Source organism: Mandrillus leucophaeus, unplaced genomic scaffold, assembly GCF_000951045.1.
Source record: "Mandrillus leucophaeus isolate KB7577 unplaced genomic scaffold, Mleu.le_1.0 Scaffold240, whole genome shotgun sequence".
In the NCBI taxonomy this organism is placed as follows: Eukaryota; Metazoa; Chordata; class Mammalia; order Primates; family Cercopithecidae; genus Mandrillus; species Mandrillus leucophaeus.
Window position 1 is genome coordinate 614337 of NW_012102477.1, and position 22603 is coordinate 636939.

General features: G+C 45.0%; 1 protein-coding gene across 1 annotated transcript in view; it reads left to right on the plus strand.

Annotated features, from left to right (window-relative positions):
* Window positions 1-22603, plus strand: part of CREBBP (CREB binding protein) — a 141026-nt gene that overhangs the window by 78448 nt on the left and 39975 nt on the right. Inside the window, exons 11-18 of the mRNA XM_011982564.1 lie at window positions 2608-2732; window positions 3371-3550; window positions 6953-7369; window positions 8573-8752; window positions 10015-10204; window positions 18792-18910; window positions 19765-20004; window positions 20435-20523. Of these exons, the coding sequence (XP_011837954.1) occupies window positions 2608-2732; window positions 3371-3550; window positions 6953-7369; window positions 8573-8752; window positions 10015-10204; window positions 18792-18910; window positions 19765-20004; window positions 20435-20523 (1540 nt within the window). The remainder of the gene's footprint in view (window positions 1-2607; window positions 2733-3370; window positions 3551-6952; window positions 7370-8572; window positions 8753-10014; window positions 10205-18791; window positions 18911-19764; window positions 20005-20434; window positions 20524-22603) is intronic.

Here is a 22603-nt window from a genome sequence, read left to right on the forward strand (position 1 = left end):
AGACGGGGTTTCACCGTGTTAGCCAGGATGGTCTCGATCTCCTGACCTTGTGATCTGCCTGCCTCAGCCTCCCAAAGTGCTGGGATTGCAGTTGTGAGCCCCTGCGCCCAGCCCAGCTTTTTATTTTTTTAATGGATGGTGAAGGGGCATGGTACATTAGTCTTGGGAAGAGTCTGAGAAAGAAGCACTCTAGATGTGGGGAGGGAGTGCTTCTCAGTGCTGAGAAGGAGAGGCATGCAAGACACTCCTAGACTGCTGAGCACTTGCAGAGGCTGACATGGGGACGGCACGGGCTGCTCCTGGCCCTGGGGGTTAAGCCCAGCTGGCTGGATGTCAACTTCTGGAGAGTGTGTACACACAGGTCCTGTGCCAGGTTGGGGTGGCAGCAGCTGTCTCAACAACCTTGAAAGTTTCTTAAGTAGAGAGCCTATGGTTTTTGGTTGATTGAAGCAGTGATTTTTATTTCGGGGCAGGGAGCATTTGAAAACCTTGTAGCTCTTGACTATTGAGACCCAAGCAGGAGGACTTTTTTCCAGATTGTGAAACAAGGTGGTGACATTATCCAGAAGACTCTGAGGAAAGCGGCTTTATTGTGGTTTGCAGAGTAGTTTGGGAGGGAAGGTAGAAGAGATCATTTTAAAAGTTGTATTCGGGCCGGGCGCGGTGGCTCACGCCTGTAATCCCAGCACTTTGGGAGGCTGAAACAGGCAAATCACGAGGTCAGGAGATCGAGACCACCCTGGCTAACACAGTGAAACCCCGTCTCTACTAAAAATACAAAAAAAAATTAGCCAGGTGTGGTGGCGGGCGCCTGTAGTCCCAGCTACTTGGGAGGCTGAGGCAGGAGAATGGCGTGAACCCGGGAGGCGGAGCTTGCAGTGAGCCAAGATCGCACCACTGCACTCCAGCCTGGGCAACAGAGCAAGACTCCGTCTCAAAAAAAAAAAAAAAAAAAAAAAAGTTGTATTCGTATTGCATCCTGGAAAAGACATGGTAGATAAGCTGATATTGTGGAAAAAAACTTATCAGGGACTTGTTTTGATGGACTAGATTTGAGAGGTGAAAGAAATCAAGGAGTCAGGCTAGGCGCAGTGGCTCACACCTGTAATCCCAGCACTTTGGGAGGTCAAAGCAGGAGGATCACTTGAGGTCAGGAGTTCGAGACCAGCCTGGCCAACATGGTGAAACCCCATCTCTATTAAAAATACAAAAATTAGCCGATCATGGTGGTGCACATGTGTAATCCCAGCTACTCTGGAGGCTGAGGCAGGACAGTCACTTGAACCCAGAAGGCAGAGGCTGCAGTGAGTTGAGATTGCACCACTGCGTTCCAGCCGGAGCAACAAGAGCGAAACCCCATCTCAAAAAAAAAAAAAAGAGAAAGAAATCAAGGATTCAGAGAAATTGAGCCTTAGGAAAGTGGCTGGATGCTGTGTTGGGGATTGGTCCAGGACTTGGGCCTAAATAGGAGGATGCTGCTGGTGTGGGGTATGATGAGCATGCTGTTTACCAGCAGAATATTGGAACAGATGTTTTCTGGTTATGCACTTAGCAACCTCCCTACCAGCACATCTGGGTAAATACAGATTTGTTTAAATGCTGTTCCTTAGTAATTGTTTTTCATTTTGTTTAAAAAAATTCTCAAGGAGAGGGGAAGCTTACATTACAGACTCCCTGGAAAGTCTTCCTGGTCTGCACTGGCACTCAGTTATTTGAAGGTACCATTTTTGGGTAGTCGTTGAAGGTAGTGCTCCGTGAGAGAGTCATCCTCTCATGACTACAGCACCGCTAAGGCAACACCTTCCAGAAATTCTCTACAGGGTTCTGTCAGATTTTAGTGTTGGTCCTAAGACTCATTTGAACTGGTGCTTCTTTAGACTCAGAGTTTACAGAGTATTGTTATAAATTGGAAGGAACTAGACACCACAGTCTGGAGACACTTACTGGCTGTGAAGTGTCTTTCAGTGATGCGTTGCTCCTGTAAACTACAGGAGGCTGGGGTTGAGGACGGCTGACCCTTGGGCACTTCTTAATGCTTAAAGTGCTTGCAAAATTAAAAGAATGTTTGGAGTCTTAGCACAGATTCTAACAATGAATGTAAACCCAGCAGAGAGCTGGGAAGCCTCAGTTATGGGCGCCAGCTGCTCCAGAGGCATTAGGTATGGGTGTGCACAGAAGCTTGCCCTGGTCTCTGGAAACATCTCTTCTGTAGATTGTGGGGGTGCTGTCCTTTCAGGGCACCTCCTCACCCTCTTTGTTACTATGATACTTTGTTCGGTATTCTGCCCTCTGGCTCAGCTCTACTTCAGCCTCATTTAATGTCTCACTTACTTGTTCCTGTCTTACCCAACCTTATGCCTTCATGTCCTTGTCCTTCCCTCGAACCGCTCACCGTGCCACCCTCACCACCCCCACATTGATGCCATTTTCTCTGGATGTGGAGAAGTCTGTTCCTTCATCATCTTCATTGATTAATTGGGTGATTTCTTTTCAATTTTCTGTTGCCTGTGTGTTCCATCTTATTTTACTTAGAGTTTATTTAGCAAGTTGTAATTCTGTTTTCCTGTGGGTGCTTTTCCTAATGAACCATTGTGGGTACATTTACAGGGATGAATTCGTTTAACCCCATGTCCTTGGGGAACGTCCAGTTGCCACAAGCACCCATGGGACCTCGTGCAGCCTCCCCAATGAACCACTCTGTCCAGATGAACAGCATGGGCTCAGTGCCAGGGGTAAGTGTTCTCTTTAGCTGTGCTGCAGATAGCCCTCCCTCTCACATGGAACATTAAGCAGCAGAATTTATGTCAGTTGAGAATCCTGTGGTTCTTTCTTTGAATTTGGGTTTTGCTTTATTTCTTTCATCTCTCCTTTAAAAATTATCTTCATTACTACACAGAATTATTTGACTGTTAGTTATTTTATTGGAATAACAAATTCATAGGAATGTGTGACTTTGTGAGAATGTGGCAGTTCCAAGGCTGGAGAAGGCAGCCTCAGATATGTGGCCAGCAGGGAATTGTCAGCATCTATTGACTGAGAGCTCGCTCTTCCGAGGCTGCTTTCTAAACACTTTAGAGAACTCATAGGCAGGCATGTCTTAAATTTTAAATTATAGTCTGCTATTGATTTCTATTCAGAGGACATTTTGAAGCTGGCTCATTTGAGAGATTGCCTGAGAAAGTGTGTAAAGTGCCCAGGAGCCCGGGAGTTCTTAGCAAGTGGTGATCTCTTCCCATGAGGAAGGGCAGGATGTGAGCCCTGTGCTTGGCATCCTCTGGGATTGTGAGGCCTTGGATCATTCTGGCTCACCTTGAAAACTCTGGCTGTCAGCTTCGGAACTACAGCTCTGGTGGTGCTTGTTGTCTTGTAGATGGCCATTTCTCCTTCCCGAATGCCTCAGCCTCCAAACATGATGGGTGCACACAGCAACAACATGATGGCCCAGGCGCCTGCTCAGAGCCAGTTTCTGCCACAGAACCAGTTCCCGCCATCCAGCGGGGCGATGAGTGTGGGCATGGGGCAGCCGCCAGCCCAAACAGGCGTGTCACAGGTACTGTGCCCCACTGGGAACCGTGCTCCCTAAAAGATAAAATTCTCGTTTTAAGGTGTTTTGTTTTGTTTTGTTTTGTTTTGTTTTTTCCAGTCTTCCTTTGTAGAAATTAAAATTCCACAATGCACATTTCATTTCTGTGTATCAGCATCTGTTTTATTTTCCCCACCTTTGTCTTGTAGTCCTTACCTTGTTTGGACTTTCTCTTATCCTCTCTGAGTTAACTATATGCAAAAGTAGTAATGGATTTACATTTTTTGGTTTGTATGCTTTTGTTTTTTGATCTTGGGGTTTTTGTTTTCCTATTTTTTGTTTGTGTATTTTAAATTCTAAGTTTAATGTGACTCAGACATAAGGATTTTGTTGTTGTTGTTGTTGTTGTTGTTGAGACGGAGTCTCGCTCTGTCGCCCAGGCTAGACTGCAGTGGCCGGATCTCAGCTCACTGCAAGCTCCACCTCCCGGGTTTACGCCATTCTCGTGCCTCAGCCTCCCGAGTAGCTGGGACTACAGGCGCCCGCCACCTCGCCCGGCTAGTTTTTTGTATTTTTTAGTAGAGACGGGGTTTCACCGTGTTAGCCAGGATGGTCTCGATGTCCTGACCTCGTGATCCACCCGTCTTGGCCTCCCAAAGTGCTGGGGTTACAGGCTTGAGCCACCGCGCCCGGCTAACATGAGGATTTTAAAAAGGGAGTGAGAAGGATCCGTGAATTCACTTTTGGTGATTCGGCTTTCGTATCTTTTGGCCTGTCTCCACTGCCAGGTGAAGTCAAGCTAATAGAATCATTTCAGTATTTCTCTTCTTGTTGAATGTTTTTAATTTCTCAATCTAGAGCTGAAGAAAATGATTTTCCATTTATTCCTTTTTTTTCCTCTTTTGTTGTAGTGCGTATGATTGCTACTGTATACAAAATATACATGTATTTAAAACAGACCAAATCCTCCCTAAAAGATAAAATTCTTGTTTTAAGTTGGTTGTTTTGTTTTGTTTCGTTTGAGACAGGGTCTCGCTCTGTTGTCCAGGCTGGGGTGCAGTGGTGCGATCTCAGCTCTGCAATCTCCACAGATTCAGAGCCGCAGGTTCAAGCGATTCTCCTGCCTAAGGCTGCCAAGTACCTGGGATTACAGACGCGCGCCACCACACCCAGCGTGTATGTGTGTGTGTTTGTGTGTGTGTGTGTGTGTGTGTGTTTAGTAGAGATGGGGTTTCACCTTGTTGGCCAGACTGATCTCGATCTGACCTCAGGTAATCCACCCACCTCAGCCTCCCAAAGTGCTGGGATTACAGGCGTAAGCTGCTGCACCCAGCCTTGTTTTGAGTTTTTAATGTGAAATAATGCAGCATAAGTCATTATTATATATTAGATTTCCTCACTAAATAATTATTCTTAATTTTCCGTAACATTTCATTGCTCTAGAACAGGGATCAGCAAACTTCATGTAAAGGGCCAGATACTAAATATTTTCAGCTTTGCAGACCATTCAGTCTTGGTTTTCATTTACTTCTCTTCTGGTAGTGCAGAAGCTGCCATGGTACATAAATGAGGTGGCTGTGTGCCAATAAAGCTTTATTTACAGAAACAAGCAGCTCAGTGTGTTTGGCCCTGGGATTTTGCCAACCCTTGCTCTAGAACAGTGATTCAGAATCATTTTTAAAATGTTCACAAATAATTCTGAAGTGCCTGCCCAGTATAGAACCACTGCACTAGAACAGTTCTCTTTCAGTAACTAATTGTGTGTGTGTGTGTGTGTGTTTCAGAATGTTTTTTAATTGTTAAGGAAGGGTACTTATGGATGTATATATTTATGGTCAATAACTTTTTTTCTTATTTTTATTTATTTTATAGTCCCCAGGGAAGAAGCAACTTAAAGAAAAATACCTTTTTCTAAGCTAAGCTTAGAAAATGTTAAAGAACACTGAGTACATGTTATAGAACATGAAGCTTACAGGCTGGGTCAATGTACGGTAGCCCCCTGATCTGCCTTTTCACTTTCTGAGGTTTCAGTTACCTGGGGTCAGCTGTGGTCCAAAAATATTAAATGGAAAATTCTGGGAATAAACAATTCATAAGTTTTAAATTAATTAGCCAGGCATGGTGGTGCATGCCTATAATCCCAGCTGCTGAAGAGGCTGAGGCAGGAGAGTCGTTTGAACCCGGGAGGTGGAGGTTGTAGTGAGCCAAGATCATGCCATTGCACTCCAGCCTGGCTGACAGAGAGAGACTCTGTCTTAAAAAAAAAAAAAAGATTTTAAATTTAGTGCCATTCCAGCTTGCATGATGAACTCCCTCACCATCCACTCTGTGCCACCAGAGATATGAATCATTTATTTGTCTAGCATTTCCACACTGTAGACACTACCCACCTGTTAGTCGCTGAGTGTCCACCTTGATTGTCAGATCCAAAAAATCTTGGTAAATACCAGGTTCCGTACTATCTGCAGTTTCAGGCATTCCAAGAATGGGGGTCTTGGAATGTATCCGAGTGGATATGAGGGGACTGCTGTAGATGTGTTTGTTTAAGCCATAAGTTTCAATAGTTATTTTAATTATATAAATCAGACTATAAGAAATGTGTATAGTTTTATCATTATTGAGGAGTGCACATTACAAGTGTATAGCTCAATGAATTTTCACAAACAGAATACTCCCAAGAAAATGTGATTAAATTCCTATACATTTGGCTGGGCGCGGTGGCTCACCCCTGTAATCCCAGCACTTTGGGAGGCCGAGGTGGGAGGAACACTTGAGGTCAGGACTTCAGGACCAGCCTGGCCAACATAGTGAAACCCCATCTGTACTAAAAATACAAAAATTGTGCTGGGCGCTGTGGCTCACGCCTGTAATCCCAGCACTTTGGGAGGCCGAGGCGGGCAGATCACGAGGTCAGGAGATCGAGATCATCCTGGCTAACATGGTGAAACCCCGTCTCTAGTAAAAATACAAAAAATTAGCCGGGCGTGGTGGCGGGTGCCTGTAGTCCCAGCTACTCGGGAGGCTGAGGCAGGAGAATGGCGTGAACCCGGGAGGCGGAGCTTGCAGTGAGCTGAGATTGCACCACTGCACTCCAGCCTGGATGACAGAACGGAGTCTCAAAAAATAAATAAATAAATAAATAAAAATTTAAAAATAAAAATACACATACAAAAATTAGCCGGGCGTGGTGGTGGGTACCTGTAATCCCTGCTACTCAGAAAGCTGAGAAAGGAGAATTGCTTGAACCTGGGAGACGGAGGCTGCAGTGAGCCAAGATAGCACCATTGTATTCCAGCCTTGGCGACAAGAGTGAAACTCTGTCTCAAAAAAAAACAAGAAAAAAAATGTCATACATTTAATTTTTCAAATGTTTTGTCACATTTTCAAACGTGGGAAATAAGTTTAATATACTCTGTCCATTTCTTATAGGGACAGGTGCCTGGTGCTGCTCTTCCTAACCCTCTCAACATGCTAGGGCCTCAGGCCAGCCAGCTGCCTTGCCCTCCAGTGACACAGTCACCATTGCACCCAACACCGCCTCCTGCTTCCACGGCTGCTGGCATGCCATCTCTCCAGCACACGACACCACCTGGGATGACTCCTCCCCAGCCAGCAGCTGCCACTCAGCCATCAACTCCTGTGTCATCTTCTGGGCAGACTCCCACCCCGACTCCTGGCTCAGTGCCCAGTGCTACCCAAACGCAGAGCACCCCTACAGTCCAAGCAGCAGCCCAGGCCCAGGTGACCCCACAACCTCAAACCCCAGTTCAGCCCCCGTCTGTGGCTACCCCTCAGTCGTCGCAGCAACAGCCGACACCTGTGCACGCCCAGCCTCCTGGCACACCGGTAAGCCTCTCTCTGTCTGCTGTATTTGGGTCAAGACTCTTAGAAAATTATTTTCCCATAAAAATTGTCTGTCGGGCCAGGTGCAGTGGTTGACACCTGTAATTTCAGCACCTTGGGAGGACAAGGTGGGAGAATCACCTGAGCCCATGAGTTCAAGACCAACCTGGGCAACATAGTGAGACTTCGTCTCTACAAAAAAAAAATTTTTTAACTAGACAAGTATGGTGGTGTGTGCCTGTAGTCCCCGCCACTCAGAAGGCTTAGGTGGGAAGATCACTTGAGCCTAGCAGGTGCAGGTTACAGTGAGCCAAGATCGCACCACTGTACTCCACCACTGTACTCGCTACAGAGCGAGGCATTGTCATCTTTTGTTTGTTTACTTAAAACTCCATTGAGGCTGGGCACGGTGGTTCACGCCTGTAATCCCACCACTTTGGGAGGCTGAGGTAGGTGGATCACCGGAGGTCAGGAGTTCGAGACCAGCCTGGCCAAAATTGTGAAACCTTGTCTCCACAAAAATTAGCCAGGCATGATGGCGGGTGCCTGTATTCCCAGCTACTGGGGAAGCTGAGGCGGAAGAATCGCCTGAGCCTAGGAGGCAGAAATTGTATTGAGCTGAGATCACGCCATTGCACTCCAGCCTAGGTGACAGAGCGAGACTCCGTCTCAAAAAAAAAAAAAAACAACTCCATTGAGTAAGAATTTGCAAGCTAGGAATTCTTTTAGTGGTTCCTTCTTGTGATGTTCATTTACTCCCCCAGCATCTGTGTTCCTACCGTTCACACAGGCTGGATAACACTCTGTCTTTGGGTAGGCGCTTGATTTCCCTCCCTTCAGATGTGCTTAGACATTCATAATTCAGCCTTTTACCATACACGTTAACCACCGTATTGAAGGGAATTAATTTCAAAATATGAAGTTTCATGATTTAGCTAGAAAACTTCGAGAAAATAATTTTATATCAAAGTTTGAAAAGCTCTGCTGTTTCCTCTGCCTTTGTGGCAAGACCTGAGTTGTGCCTCTGGCTGCTGTTACCTCCCTGTAGAACTCATTCTTCCTCTGTTCTTCGGTTTCACAGAAGGGCACCTGCTGGATCAGTATTGAGAAGTCTTAACGGGAAATTGTAGGTTGCATGAGCAGCATAGTTGAAGATCATTTATGTTGCCTTGCTTACTGAAGTCAGTGCTTTTGGTTTTTTCACAGCTTTCCCAGGCAGCAGCCAGCATTGATAACAGGGTCCCTACCCCCTCCTCGGTGGCCAGTGCAGAAACCAATTCCCAGCAGCCAGGACCTGACGTACCTGTGCTGGAAATGAAGGCGGAGACCCAGACGGAGGACACTGAGCCCGATCCTGGTGAATCCAAAGGGGAGCCCAGGTCTGAGGTGGGTGCTGCTCCCTAGGAATGTGTTGATGGCTGTGTGTCGCAACTTCCCCCAGGTGTCCTTGGGCGAGGCTTGGAGCCTGCCATGGGTATCCCTGACTTTAGTTAAAATATTCTGGTTGCATGTGGGTTCAGAGTTCAGTATGTAGGAAACTGATTTAAAACAGCTTGGTTTTTTCATTTTTAAATATGAGGGGTGGGTTTATTCTGCCAGAAATGAAGAATACTGGCCTATATTTGAAATATTTGAATCATGCAACAGCCTTTTATTTGATGTTCTCCATTCATTTCTAGTTCTGCAGAGGTAGACTACAGAAGGGGTGGTGGATTCATTTACTCATTAACCTATGACAGAAGCTGAAAACTGGCAGACCGTGGGCTGGATCCAGCCTATAAATGTGTTTGGCCCACACAATACCTTAAAAATCAGGAAATTGCAAATAAAACTCTAGATTTCTGGCTTTTCTTGAAAAATGAGATGCTTTCAGCATTGTGCCTGCATCCCTGTGTGACAACAGTCTGGTTGTAAACACCAGCTGTGGCGGGTTCTCCAGTTAGCCACAGTCCCCAGTGCTCCTTCCTGTCTCATACCACACCTCCTGCCTCTGAAAAGGACTTTTGGTCCCTGCCCCAGCTTTCAAGGAGATTCTTATTCCAAATTAAGAAATATCTGTACGTGAAAAATCTGAGTATGTACAATTTTTAAAGGACTTTTACATTTAAAAACTTTTAAATTAGGCTGGGCATTGTGGCTCATGCCTGTAATCCCAGCACTTTGGGAGGCCGAGGCGGGTGGATCACTTGAGGTCACGACTTTGAGACCAGCCTGGCCAACATGATGAAACCCCATCTCTACCAAAAATACAAAAAATTAGCCAAGCGTGGTGGCACGCACCTGTAATTCCAGCTACCCAGGAGGCTGAGGCAGGAGGATTGCTTGAACCCAGGAGGCAGAGGTTGCAGTGAGCCAAGATCATGCCACTGCACTCCAGCCTGGGTGTCAGACTCCATCTCAAAAAAAAAAAAAAAAAAAAATCACTTTTAAATTTAGGACCATAATTGCACTGACTCTGTATTGAAGTGACTTAATGAACACCAAGTACTTTATTTCTTCTTCTGAAAGAGAAGAGGAATCATAAATGCAACTCTGACTAGAGGAAGGTTTTAACAAACCCATCTTAGGCTTGTAAGAGCCTTCCAGTGAGGCTGAGGTAACATAAAGGTGTTTAATATTTGTGTGTTATCTGTAATGTTTTTCTCAAGATGATGGAGGAGGATTTGCAAGGAGCTTCCCAAGTTAAAGAAGAAACAGACACAGCAGAGCAGAAATCAGAACCAATGGAAGTGGATGAAAAGAAACCTGAAGTGAAAGTAGAAGTTAAAGAGGAAGAAGAGAGTAGCACTAACGGCACAGCCTCTCAGTCAACATCTCCTTCGCAGCCACGCAAAAAAAGTAGGCTGTTTATTCATTACCTTATTAAACCATGCTGCTTTTCCACGGTGTTGGGATTCCACGTGGAGGATTAGAAGCTAAAGTAGAAACATAATTCTATCTGCCCTTTTACCTTTCTTGCCTGCCATTCCACAGACTTTCTCTTGCAGAAACACTGAGGCTGAGCAGGACCCCAGCCCTGTGCCTGTGGGGCTCATGGTAGGAGTGAGAGATGAGCTATGACTCTGAGGCCACCCTGGCTGCAGAGCTGTCTTCTGAGATGATGCTGGCAGGGGCCAGGGTTGAAATGTGTCTGGGTCCTTGAGCAGGCTAAGGAGCTTGACTTTACTCATAAAAGTGTAAAGAACCAGTGATGTATGTGAGTGGGAAAATAACCAAAAAAGCCATAATTTAAGGAAAATGATCATTATGACAGCACAGGGGTGAGCTGGAGGCAGTTTTCTGCTGGTGCAGTGAGGAAGCTGAGCATGCAGAGTGAGGGGCAGGGTGGTGCCTAGGGACCCCATGTAGGGAGACATGGGGAGGGGTAGGTTAGGCAGCTTTGGGGTCTGAGATGTGTGGGATAAGCCCGCCTCACAGTGGAAGTTGGATGGAATCCATTTGAGATGTATCCAAAGTAAAGAGATAACAGGGTATCAGAAAATTGTCAAGTGAACCTTAGAAATGGGAGTTGGGACTCAGAAAGTCCAAGGCTGCAGATGACACTTTTGGGAAAGATTGCAGAGAAATGTTAGAGACTGAGACCATGTTACTCTGCAGCTGGAAGGAGACCCTTGAGAGTGTGGAGTACAGTGAATCTTAGGGCTTTTTATGCTCTTAGAAATTGAGGGCCCCAGAGAGTTGTTGTTTGTGTGGATTATCTATCATTGCTTACTCTATTGGAAATTAAAATTGAGAAATTTGAGTACAGGGCTCACACCTGTAATCCCAGCACTTTGGGAGGCCTTGATGAGAGGTTTGCTTATGCCGGGAGTTCAAAACCAGCCTGAGCAACATAGCAAGACTCCATCTCTAGAAAACTAAAATAAAATTATCTAAGTGTGGTGGTGCACGCTACAGCGGAAGCAGCAGGATCGCCTGAGCCTATAAGTTTGAGGCTACAGTGAGCCCAGATCACATCACTGCACTTTAGCCTAGGAGACAAAGTAAGATTATTGTCTCAAAAAAAAGAGAAAAATTTTTAAATATTTAGTTCATTTAAAATAGTCTGTTACATGGCACCCATAGAAAACATTTATATGAAAAATAATTTTTCCAAAACAAAAATAAGAATAATGATGTTATTAAGGGCATCTGCCTCTGCATTTACTGTGTTGTGATTGGTTATTTTGGTTGAAGTGTGTGAAGAAAATCCTGTAGTTGATAAAGGGAGAAGTATTTTCATAGCCTTTTCAGCTGATGGTGGATAGTCTTTGATACTATACCAAAATTAAACCAGTGAAAATTTCTTAAAGGTTAGTTACGACATTGAACCAGAATCTGTAGCACTGGATATTTCATACTCTGTGACATTAGAATCCATTGATCCATCTTGTACTTGGAATGGATGGTTTGTGCTTGCATTATTTTTTTTTCAATTGACACTAAGTTCTGCAGATTTTCCATATGTTAACATATTTCACTATACAGTGTCAAAAAAAAAATCACATTTGTTAATACCACCATCAGTCTCTTCAAACAAGTCTTACCAACTTTGAAAAGCAGGGCGTGCGTGGTGGCTCACACCTGTAATCTCAGCATTTTGGGAGGCTGAGGGGGAAAGTTTGCTTGAGCCCAGGAATTCAGGGTCTATGATTGCACCACTGCACTCTAGCCTGGAGCTCAGGAGTTCAAGACCAGCCTAGGCAACATGGCGAAACCTAATCTCTATTTAAAAAAAAAATAGCTGGGCATGGGTAGTGCATGCCTGTAGCTGCAGCTACTCAAGATGTTGAGGTGGGAGAATCACCTGAGCCTGGGAGGTCAAAGATGCAGTGAGCCATGATCATGCCACTGTACTCCAGCCTGGGTGACAGAGTGAGGCCCTGTCTCAAAAAGTAATAGTAATAATAAATTTTGAGACGATGTCAAGCCCGTGTACAAGTTTTCCAAAACATTTGATTTTTTAATGAAAGTCCAGATTTTATCATTGACAACAAATATTGTCAGTTGTCCTTGAAGTAACTGGCCGTCTTTGTTCATTTCTGAGAAAATGTCTGACATATAACTAGAGTTAGTAACTATAGTTTATCTCTCAGTCATTCTTGAAAGTTTTAAGGGGTCCATGAGGGCAAGCAGCTACTTCAGCTGTAAATTCTGACACTTGCACAAGTACTACCTCCTAATGTGGCCACTGTGCATATGCAGCACACATCTTTTATTCTGTGTGATGAGATACACTGAATATTTCATCACACAGACTAAAAGACATGTACCAGGAGGCCGGGCGCGGTGGCTCACTCCTGTAATCCCAGCATTTTGGGAGGCCGAGGCGGGCGGATCACGAGGTCAGGAGATCAAGACCATCCTGGCTAACACGGTGAAACCCCGTCTCTACTAAACAAAATACAAAAAATTAGCCAGGCATGGTGGCGGGCGCTTGTAGTCCCAGCTACTCGGGAGACTGAAGCAGGAGAATGGCATGAACCCGGGAGGCAGAGCTTGCGGTGAGCCGAGATCGCGCCACTGCAGTCCAGCCTGGGCGACAGAGTGAGACTCCGTCTCAAAAAAAAAAAAAAGATGTACCAAAGGCTGAGCTTTAATACAAGGAATACTTCTTACCACCTCGTCAAGAATATTTTTTTGGCCAGGTGTGGTAGCTCACGTCTGTATTCTCAGCACTTTGAAAGGCCAAAGTGGGAGGATCACTTGAAGCCAGGAGTTCAAGACCAGCCTGAGCAACATAGTAAGACCCTGTCTCTACAAAAAATTAAAAATTAGCCAAGTGTGGTGGTGCATGCCTGTAGTCCTGGCTACTCAGGAGGCTGGGGCAGCAGGATCACTTGAGTTCAGGGGTCCAAGGGTGCAGCAAGCTGTGACGGCACTGTTGGACTCCAACCTGGACAACAGAGCAAGGCCCTATCTCAAAAATAAATTAACTAAGAAATGAGTGGGCACAGTGGCTCCCACCTATAATCCCCGCTCTTTGGTAGGCCAAGACAGGAGGATCACTTACAGCCAGGAGTTCAAGACCAGCCTGGGTAGTGTAGTAAGACCCTGTCTCTATAAAACAATTTAAAAACTAGCCAGGTGTGGTAGTGCACCTGTGGTCTCAGTGGCTCAGAAGGCTGAGGTGGGAGGATTGCTTGAGCCGAGGAGGTTGAGGCTGCAGTGAACCATGATTGTGCCAGTGCATTCTAGCCTGGATGAGAGAGTGAGACCCTGTCTCAAAAATAAAGAATATTTTTTCTTGGCCGGAAGCAGTGGCTCATGCCTGTAATCCAAGGACTTTGGGAGGCTAAGGCAGGAGGGATACTTGAGGCCAGGAGTTCAAAGCAGCCTGGGCAACATAGCAAGAACCCATCTCTACCAAAAAAAAAAAAATTTTTTTAAACAAATTTTCTTAAGCATGGCTGGTATTTTTTTCTTGGGACTGTACAGCAGCAGCAGTGTATGATAACAATAGAGTTTGATGATGTTGGCTTTCTTTTCCTTTGCTTTTGCTTTTTAGCCGAGTGTGGCAGCATTCACCTGTAGTCCCAGCTACTCAGGAGGCTGAGGCAGGAGAATCACTTGAACCCAGGAGGCGGAGGTTGCAGTGAGCCGAGATCACGCCACTGCACTGCAGCCTGGGCACTGGAGTGAGACTCCATCTCAAAAAAAAAAGATTGCTTTTTCCCATCTGTGCAGATGTCTGACGTAGCGCAAAAGGCAAATGATGATCTAGTGTTGTAGAAGTTGTTTCAGGCCGGGCGTGGGGCTCACACCTGTAACCCCAGCACTTTGGGAGGCCGAGGCGGGCGGACCACCTGAGCTCAGGCGTTCCAGACCAGCCTGGCCAGCATGGTGAAACCCTGTCTCTACTAAAAATACAGAAATTAGTTGGGCGTGGTGGCGCATGCCTGTAATCCCAGCTACTTGGGAGGCTGAGGCAGAAGAATCACTTGAACCCAGGAGGCGGAGGTTGCAGTGAGCTGAGACCGTGCCATTGCACTCCAGACTGGGCAACAAGAGAGAAACTTCATCTCAAAACAAAACAAAATTGTTTCAAGCTGGGCATTTTGGGGTCACACCTGCAATTCCAGCACTTTTGGAGGATCACTTGAGGGCCAGAGTTCAAGACCAGCCTGGGCAACATGGTGAGACCCTGTGTCTACAGAAAAAATAAAAATATAGCTGGTTGTGGAACCCTTATAGTCCTTGCTACTCATGAGGCGAAGTTAAGAGAGTTGCTTGAGCCTAGAAGGTCAAGGTTGCATGCAGTGAGCTGTGATTATACTGCTGTACTCCAGAAGACCTCGTCTCAAAAAAAAAAAAAAAGTTTCAGTTTTGATGAAATAATTTTCATCTTACAGTACATAGATAACTTGAGCACCTAAAATGTGACCAGGGTGGCTGGGCGCGGGGGCTCACGCCCATAATCCCAGCACTTTGGGAGGCCGAGGCAGGCGGATCACGAGGTCAGGAGATTGAGACCATCCTGGCTAACACGGTGAAACCCCGTCTCTACTAAAAATACAAAAAATTAGCCGGGCGCGGTGGCAGGCGCCTGTAGTCCCAGCTACTCGGGAGGCTGAGGCAGGAGAATAGCGTGAACTCGGGAGGCGGAGCTTGCAGTGAGCCGAGATCGCACCACTGCACTCCAGCCTGGGCGACAGAGCGAGACTCCGTCTCAAAAAAAAAAAAAAGCGACCAGGGTGACCGAGGAACTGAGTTTTTATTTTTTGTAATATTATTCATTTGGTGAAATTTCTCATTTGGTGAAATTTCAGTAGTCACAGGGGCTGGGGACTGAGATATGAGATATGAGACAGCAGCCTCCAAGGGCTTGAGAGACGCATTTTTGGGAGCTGCCGGTGCGCTGCAGCAACCCTGCCGCGTGGAGCAGGTCCTCGGGCCAGAGGAGGAGTGCAGTTCACACACACTCCTGACTTCACTTCTGCACATATGGGATCTTCTTACAGAAAGGTGCTGGTAAAGACAGGAGTTTGAAAATGCTCTCCTCGGCCGGGTGCAGTGGCTCACGCCTGTAAGAGATCGCACCACTGCGCTGCAGCCTGGGCAAGGGCGAAACTCCGTCTCAAAAAAAAAAGAGAGAGAGAAAATGCTCTCCTCAGCAGGGAATTTGAATAGTTATTTAATGAATGAATAAATGGTCAAGCAAAGTGACCCTTGTTTCAGGCCCTGTCACTCCCAATTACCACTGGGGCGGTGACAGGGTCTAGAACAGGGTCTGCAGGCCTTCTCCGTGCAGAGGCCTGGTGTTCCATGCTGTGGGCTTTGTGCATCCTGAGGCCTCTGTTACCACTCCTCAGTGCTGCCACTGTGGTGCGGAGGCAGCTACAGATCCTCTATGAACGAATGAGCATAGCTATGCACCAATAAAGCTGTATTTTTGGAGACTAACACTTGAATTTTGTGTGATTTTCACATGTCATGAAATAATATTCTTTTCTTTTTTTTCTGCCAAACGTTAAAGAATGTGAAATCCATTGTTAGCTCTTGGGCCATACAGAAAAGCAAGCAGCTGGCGACATTTGGCCTGTTGGTCATAATTTGCCAGGCCCTCATTTAGAGAAATCAAAAGGCTATTCGTTACATAATTGTTTTCTTATAATGAGTTATTCAAAGACTACCAGATGCTGCTTCATCTCTGCATAAAACAGAAGAAGGGAGTTAGTGTGAAGCAAGGATGTGTGTTTCTGATGCTCCTGAAGGGCACATCTGCACCCTAGACCAGGTCTTTGCACTTCCAGGTGCTGGGGACCGTGTGCTTGGGGAGTGCTGCATCTCGGGGTCTTTACCTGGTTGCCCAGACCTCAAGCCGCTATCGGAGGTCTGAAGCAGCCAGGTGCCCTAGAGAGGAGGTGGTGTCTGCGGAGGCTGGTCAAGAGTCTGGATCCTGGGCTCTGATGGGAATGAGCCCTGAGGCATGTTCTTGGTGCGCCTGTTTTCATCTCTAAAGTGAGCCTGTTAAACAAATGGGGTTTTCCTTCAAATTTTAACTTTTGCTTTCACCAGTTAGAAATCAGATGGCGCTTTCTAGAATTTGTCAAGTTAGACCATCTCCACCCCACACAAAATTGATGGCAGACCCATGTACCTCATGCTTGCCCCTTCCCAACTGGAACTTTAAATGTTTACCATATTTTAATCTGATTTTTAAATTACAGTTTCCCACTTATCTGTTGTAAGAAATCTTTTCAGCCGGGGGCCGGTGGCTCACACCTGTAATCCCAGCACTTTGGGAGGCTGAGGAGAGCAGATCACCTGAGGTCGGGAGTTCGACACCAGCCTGACCAACATGGAGAAACCCAGTCTCTACTAAAAATACAAAATTAGCTGGGTGTGGTGGCACACGCCTGTAATGCCAGCTACTCGGAAGGCCGAGGCAGGAGAATCGCTTGAACCCGGGAGGCGGAGGTTGCACTGAACTGAGTTTGTGCCGTTGCACTCTAGCCTAGGCAACAAGAGCAAAACTCCATTTCAAAAAAAAAAAAATATTTTCAAGATACAAAAAACAGACCAGGCCCCAGTGGCTCACACCTGTAATCTTAATTGCTTTGAGAGGCTGGAATCACTTGAGGCCGTGAGTTCAATACCACCAGCCTGGGCAACATACTAATACCACAAGATCACTTGAGCCCAGGAGTTAGTGGATGCAGTGGCTATGATGGCGCCACATTGCAGTCCAGCCTGGGCGACAGAGCAGGACTCTGTCTCTGAAAATATAAAATGAGCTGGCCATGATGGCTAGGCACAGTGGCTCGTGCCTGTAATCCCAGCACTTTAGAAGGCCAGGGCAGGTGGATCATTTGAGGTCAGGAGTTTGAGACCAGCCTGGCCAACATGGTGAAACCCCATCTCTACTAAAAATACAAAAATCAGCTGGGCGTGGTGGTGGGCACCTGTAATTCCAGCTACTCGGGAGGCTGATGCAGGAGAATCGCTTGAACCCAGGAGGCAGAGGTTGCTGTGAGCCAAGATCGTATCACTGCACTCCAGCCTGGGTGAGAGAGCAAGACTCTGTCTCAAAAAAACCTGGGCATGATAGCTCAATGCCCGTAACCTCAGCACTTTGGAAGGCTGAGGCAGAGGGGAACGCTTGAGCTCAGGAGTTCAAGACCAGCCTGGACAACATAGTGAGACCTCATCTCCACAAAAAAATTTAAAAATGAGTCAGGCATGGTAGCACACACCTGTAGTCCCAGTTACTCCCGAGACTGAGGCAGGAGGATGACTTGAACCTGGGAGGTTGAAGCTGCAGTGAGCTGAGATGATGCCAGTGTCTCCCAACCTGGGCAACAGAGTGAGACTTTGTCTCAAAAATAATAAATTAAAAATTACAAGAACACAAAGAAAAAAATACGTGTCACTTGTAAGCTAAGGCATCAGAACGCCTGAGACATCTTTGCCTCCAGATTCTTCTCTGTGTGAGTGAACATGGGCCAGGTGGGGTCATGACACGCTGACTGCTGACTGGCTGGCCTCCCACACCGAGCAGCTTCCCCGGCACCTGTTCCCATACTCATTGAGTGTTTGTATGAATGTACCATCTTGAATGTATTTGGCAGCCAGTATTTATGTTTGTATTAGTGACAATAGAAAATGTAGTAGGCAGTGAGGTGGCTGAGGGGTTGGAGAAATTGGCATTAGTAAATGTGGGAGTAGCAATATGGAACTTTTTATTAAAATGCTTTATTTTGTATCTCTATTACTGCTTACGTTTATGAGATTCAAAACCATTTGTCTCTAGTGGCCTGAATTTAATTTAGCCAAGAATAAAAAGACTTTCCTCAGAGGATCTTTTAAGGTCCCTTCCAATGAAATGACTTTTTTTTTTTTTGAGACAGAGTTTTGCTCTCGTTGCCCAAGCAGTGGCGCCATCTCGGCTCACTGCAGCCTCCATCTCCTGGGTTCAAGCGATTCTCCTGTCTCAGCCTCTCGAGTAGCTGGGCTTGTAGGCCCCTCCCACACACACGGCTAATTTTGTGTTTTTAGTAGAGACAAGGTTTCACTACATTGGTCAGGCTGGTCTTGAACTCCTGACCTCAGGTGATCTGCCCGCCTCAGTCTCTCAAAGTGCTGGGATTACAGATGTGAGCCACCACGCCCAGCCTGAAATGGCTTTATTTGCCACCCAGTTTGATGAATGAGACAGATTTGGGAGTTAGCTTTACTTTCTTTTTCAGCAAGTTTTTAAATGTTGGAAACCTTTCATAGAAGATGCAAACTTCTCGTTGTATTTTGCCTCTCAACCTGAACGCAGTTCTGACACTAGTGTGTTTTCAGAAGCTTTAGTCCTTATGGTGATGGACGAGAGCCCCTCGAGTGCCTTAGGAGCATCATGGTTGGGACGTCACAGCAGCCAGGATTCCGTTTTAAATGTGAGGTAGGAGGGATCTGAGCACCTTTTACAGAGTGTCTTTTCTTGATGTTTTCTCTGCAGTCTTTAAACCAGAGGAGTTACGCCAGGCCCTGATGCCGACCCTAGAAGCACTGTATCGACAGGACCCAGAGTCATTACCTTTCCGGCAGCCTGTAGATCCCCAGCTCCTTGGAATTCCAGTAAGTTAATTCGTAAAATTAGATTATAACTTTGCTGGTGTGACTTTTGAGTGTCCATTGTTTTATCCCTTGAAATTAGATTATAACTTTGCTGGTGTGACCTTTGAGTATCCGTTGTTTTATCTCTTGAAATTAGATTAAATAATCCCCCTGCCTTGAAGATTGTTCTCCTAATATAAAAAACTGTTGTCTGTTAACAGTTATCAATGAAAGTGTTTATTTTGTTTGATTTCACTTGTTCATGAAGCCCCGGTCCTTGGAGGGGTGCACTGAAGCAAGGGAAGCACATGCCCCTGAGACTTCACTTTATATTTGGATCCTTGTGTCACTTTTGTCTGAAAGAATTTATGAACATCAACTGTAAAAAAATATTTAGGCTTCTCTCTTTTATATTCCTGGATAGCCTTGCAAAGGCCATGGGGACCCAGCAGATTCTATGTAGCAGTAATTACTAGCTTTGTGTTTATATTTGTCTTGGAATTTCATTTTGCTCGCCAGGATCAAGAGTGAATATCTAGAAATACACACTGTTTGATAAACTGGTTCACTATTTTAATTCAGTGGATTAAAGATCTATTTTTAAAATTTTCTGTTAGAAGTATCTTTTAACAATTTTTCTTTATCTTTGCCTTTGAAGTATTATAATGCGATCATACCTGAAAATACTAATTATACTTTTAGTGAGTAAAGTCAGTTGCATCAGAGGTTATTTTCTTTTCATTTCCCATTTCTTACTGTTGGGAATGGAAGTTATTTTGGTACTTTCTGTTTCTATTATTTTAAAACAAAACTGCCAGATATGACTGGCATTTGGATGTTGGGGAATTCCCTGAGACCGTTGTTTTTTTTAAAAGGATTATTTTGACATCGTAAAGAATCCCATGGACCTCTCCACCATCAAGCGGAAGCTTGACACAGGGCAGTACCAAGAGCCCTGGCAGTACGTGGACGACGTCTGGCTCATGTTCAACAATGCCTGGCTCTATAATCGCAAGACATCCCGAGTCTATAAGTTTTGCAGTAAGCTTGCAGAGGTCTTTGAGCAGGAAATTGACCCAGTCATGCAGTCCCTTGGATATTGCTGTGGACGCAAGGTACAGTTTTAAGTTTTTCCAGAAAGTGAATTTTCCTAGTTAATCCAGCCAGAAGGGTGTTACACTAATATGAGACCACACCTGTGTACTGGGAGTGCATATGTGCAGTCTGCTCTCTGGTGACACAGTTGATGCCTGAAGTGATGTGATGGGTGATCAGAGCTGAGTGTATAGGCACTTACTGAGGGAGGCCATGAGGAAGCATTTCTGGCTGCCCCTCTGCCTGTGGTACCTGTCTGTAATAAATATTTCTTAGAGCCAGTTGTATCACATGCTATCTCAAAATGTCTTTAAAGCTACTAAAATTGTTAGAAAACTATCTAATATACTAACAGAGATAATTTACTAGTCTCTATAGTAGACTAGAACATTATAGGACAGTAAATGGAATGTATTTTTATATAAAAGTATTTCTCCTTTATTTTTGCAGTATGAGTTTTCCCCACAGACTTTGTGCTGCTATGGGAAGCAGCTGTGTACCATTCCTCGCGATGCTGCCTACTACAGCTATCAGAATAGGTAAGTGTCAAGCAGCATCCTGTATTATGTCTTAGGGCAAGGCACGTTCATCTGGTTATAGTCTGTGTACATTATTTCTTTCCTGAAGTTCCAATAAAAAGTGGCCCAATTTCAGGCCGGGTGTGGTGGCTCACACCTGTAATCCCAGCACTTTGGGAGGCTGAGGTGGGAGGATCGCTTGAGCCCAGGAGTTACGTTATCAGCCTTGGCAACATAGTGAGACCCCCATCTCTATTTGAAAAAAAGAAAAGTAGCTCGATTTCAGTGTCTTGTTAGTCACACGGATAGGCCCATGGCCTCTTAGTTATAAAGCATACTTTTATAGTGTAAAAACTGTAACCTCTGAGTCAGGTCTTGCCGTACTACTTAATTAGGTACGTTCTTTCTTCAGCCATGCCTGTTCTAAAACGCAACCCTAGAAGCAAGCGTCTGAAGTTGAGAGTAACTCTGATAAAGGTTGGCATGCCTTTTTTAAGATGTTCATAGAGTAGAAAATGTGGATTTTACTATTCTGCCTGCAAATACTTGCCTGGGTAATTTGGCCAGGTCAGTCTCACAGAAAGACTTGCACGAGTGCTACTTCCTTTGAGGCAGAGGAAAAGGGTCCATGATCTTTATTTTTAAATTTGACACTAGCAGCGTGATACAAAATGAGATCTGGTATTTTAATTGAGTTCAAGAATCACCCTCCTATTATAAGATGGCCATTTCAGGATTTTGCGAGTGGTGGATCTGCTTAAGAAATACTTGCCATTCTTTTGGAATATGAAGATGGCTAAAGAATAGATCTCCTGTCTTAAAATAGATGGAGAATGAAAATAGTATTTTTTGTTGTGGTTTCCCACACAAATACACCTTGCGTAGTTTTGGGGTTGTTTGAGAAGTCAGCTTATCTGTACCGCAGCGTGTAAGTGTCCATGTGCGGCTGCAGTGTAAGCACACCATGCGTGGAGGCACAGGTCAGGAATCTTGCTCAAACTGTGACGTTGACTCCATTTTGTGAGCCAGCAGCTGGATTCTCTGTGGCCAAGATAGAGCTTTGTGCTTATTCTTTGTCTTTAGGTTCAAGTATTAACCGTCAACACTGGAGTTTGGCGTTTTTTATTATTTCACTCTCGTTTGGATGCAGTAATTATGTCCTATACTTCAAAGAAGACAGAAGCCTTTTTGTTATTTGTTCACAGGCCTGAAAATGTTGGAATTTTGTGGTTGTTTTAATTCTTCTATGTTTTTTAAAAAACCATATTCAAGATAAGTAATAACTCCCATCAAAATCCTGTATTTTAAAAAATCCTTTTGACACAAAAATATCTCTAAAAAAAGGTTCCTAAGCCTTTTCTATTAGGAATAAGCCTGGCCTGCTTATTCCTATTACTGTTCAGTGTAGTGAAACACCAGTGCAAGGGAGAAGGGCAGACCCTAAACTGCATCTCTGCTGGAAGTGCAGCCTGTGCAATTGTCCTGCTGAAAATAGTTTAACATTCGGAGTCTGATTTCCATCTCAACTTCCCCTTTATCAATAGAAACATTTTGTGATCAAGTTTAAAATGATACCATAGCCCCTTCCTAATGGAATCTCTCCCATAGTGACTTGCTGCTCTTCTGGAAGTTCTGGCCACTCCTTTTACAGTTTTAGCACCATGACTTCAGCACACCCCATGATGTATTAATGTATTAAGCTTAGCTTTGCCCATGATACAAACAATAGCGTCTTCCCTCGCAGCCTCATTTTGTCAAGTCCCCAATGATGAAATAATGAATAGGAATGCACTTTAAAAACCATTTGTGCCAAGCAAAATAAAGTTAATGATATCTTAAGAGAAAGGTTGATATTAACTATACCTAGAAAAATGCCACCCCTGCTACGTTGCCCAACACAGTTTTGGTCTATAAGAAAGGTAGATTGTTTACCACTCTCTCCAAAGTGTTGTGGGGCCTGTTCCTGGGTCTGTTGGGGCCCTGCCTTTGCTGATTTGCACAGATTTTGGTCTTTTACATTGAGAGCAATTAAAGTTAAATGGAATTGGTAGGATCAAAGAGTCATTGATGGCGTATAAACACAGGACCATCTTGAAAGTTC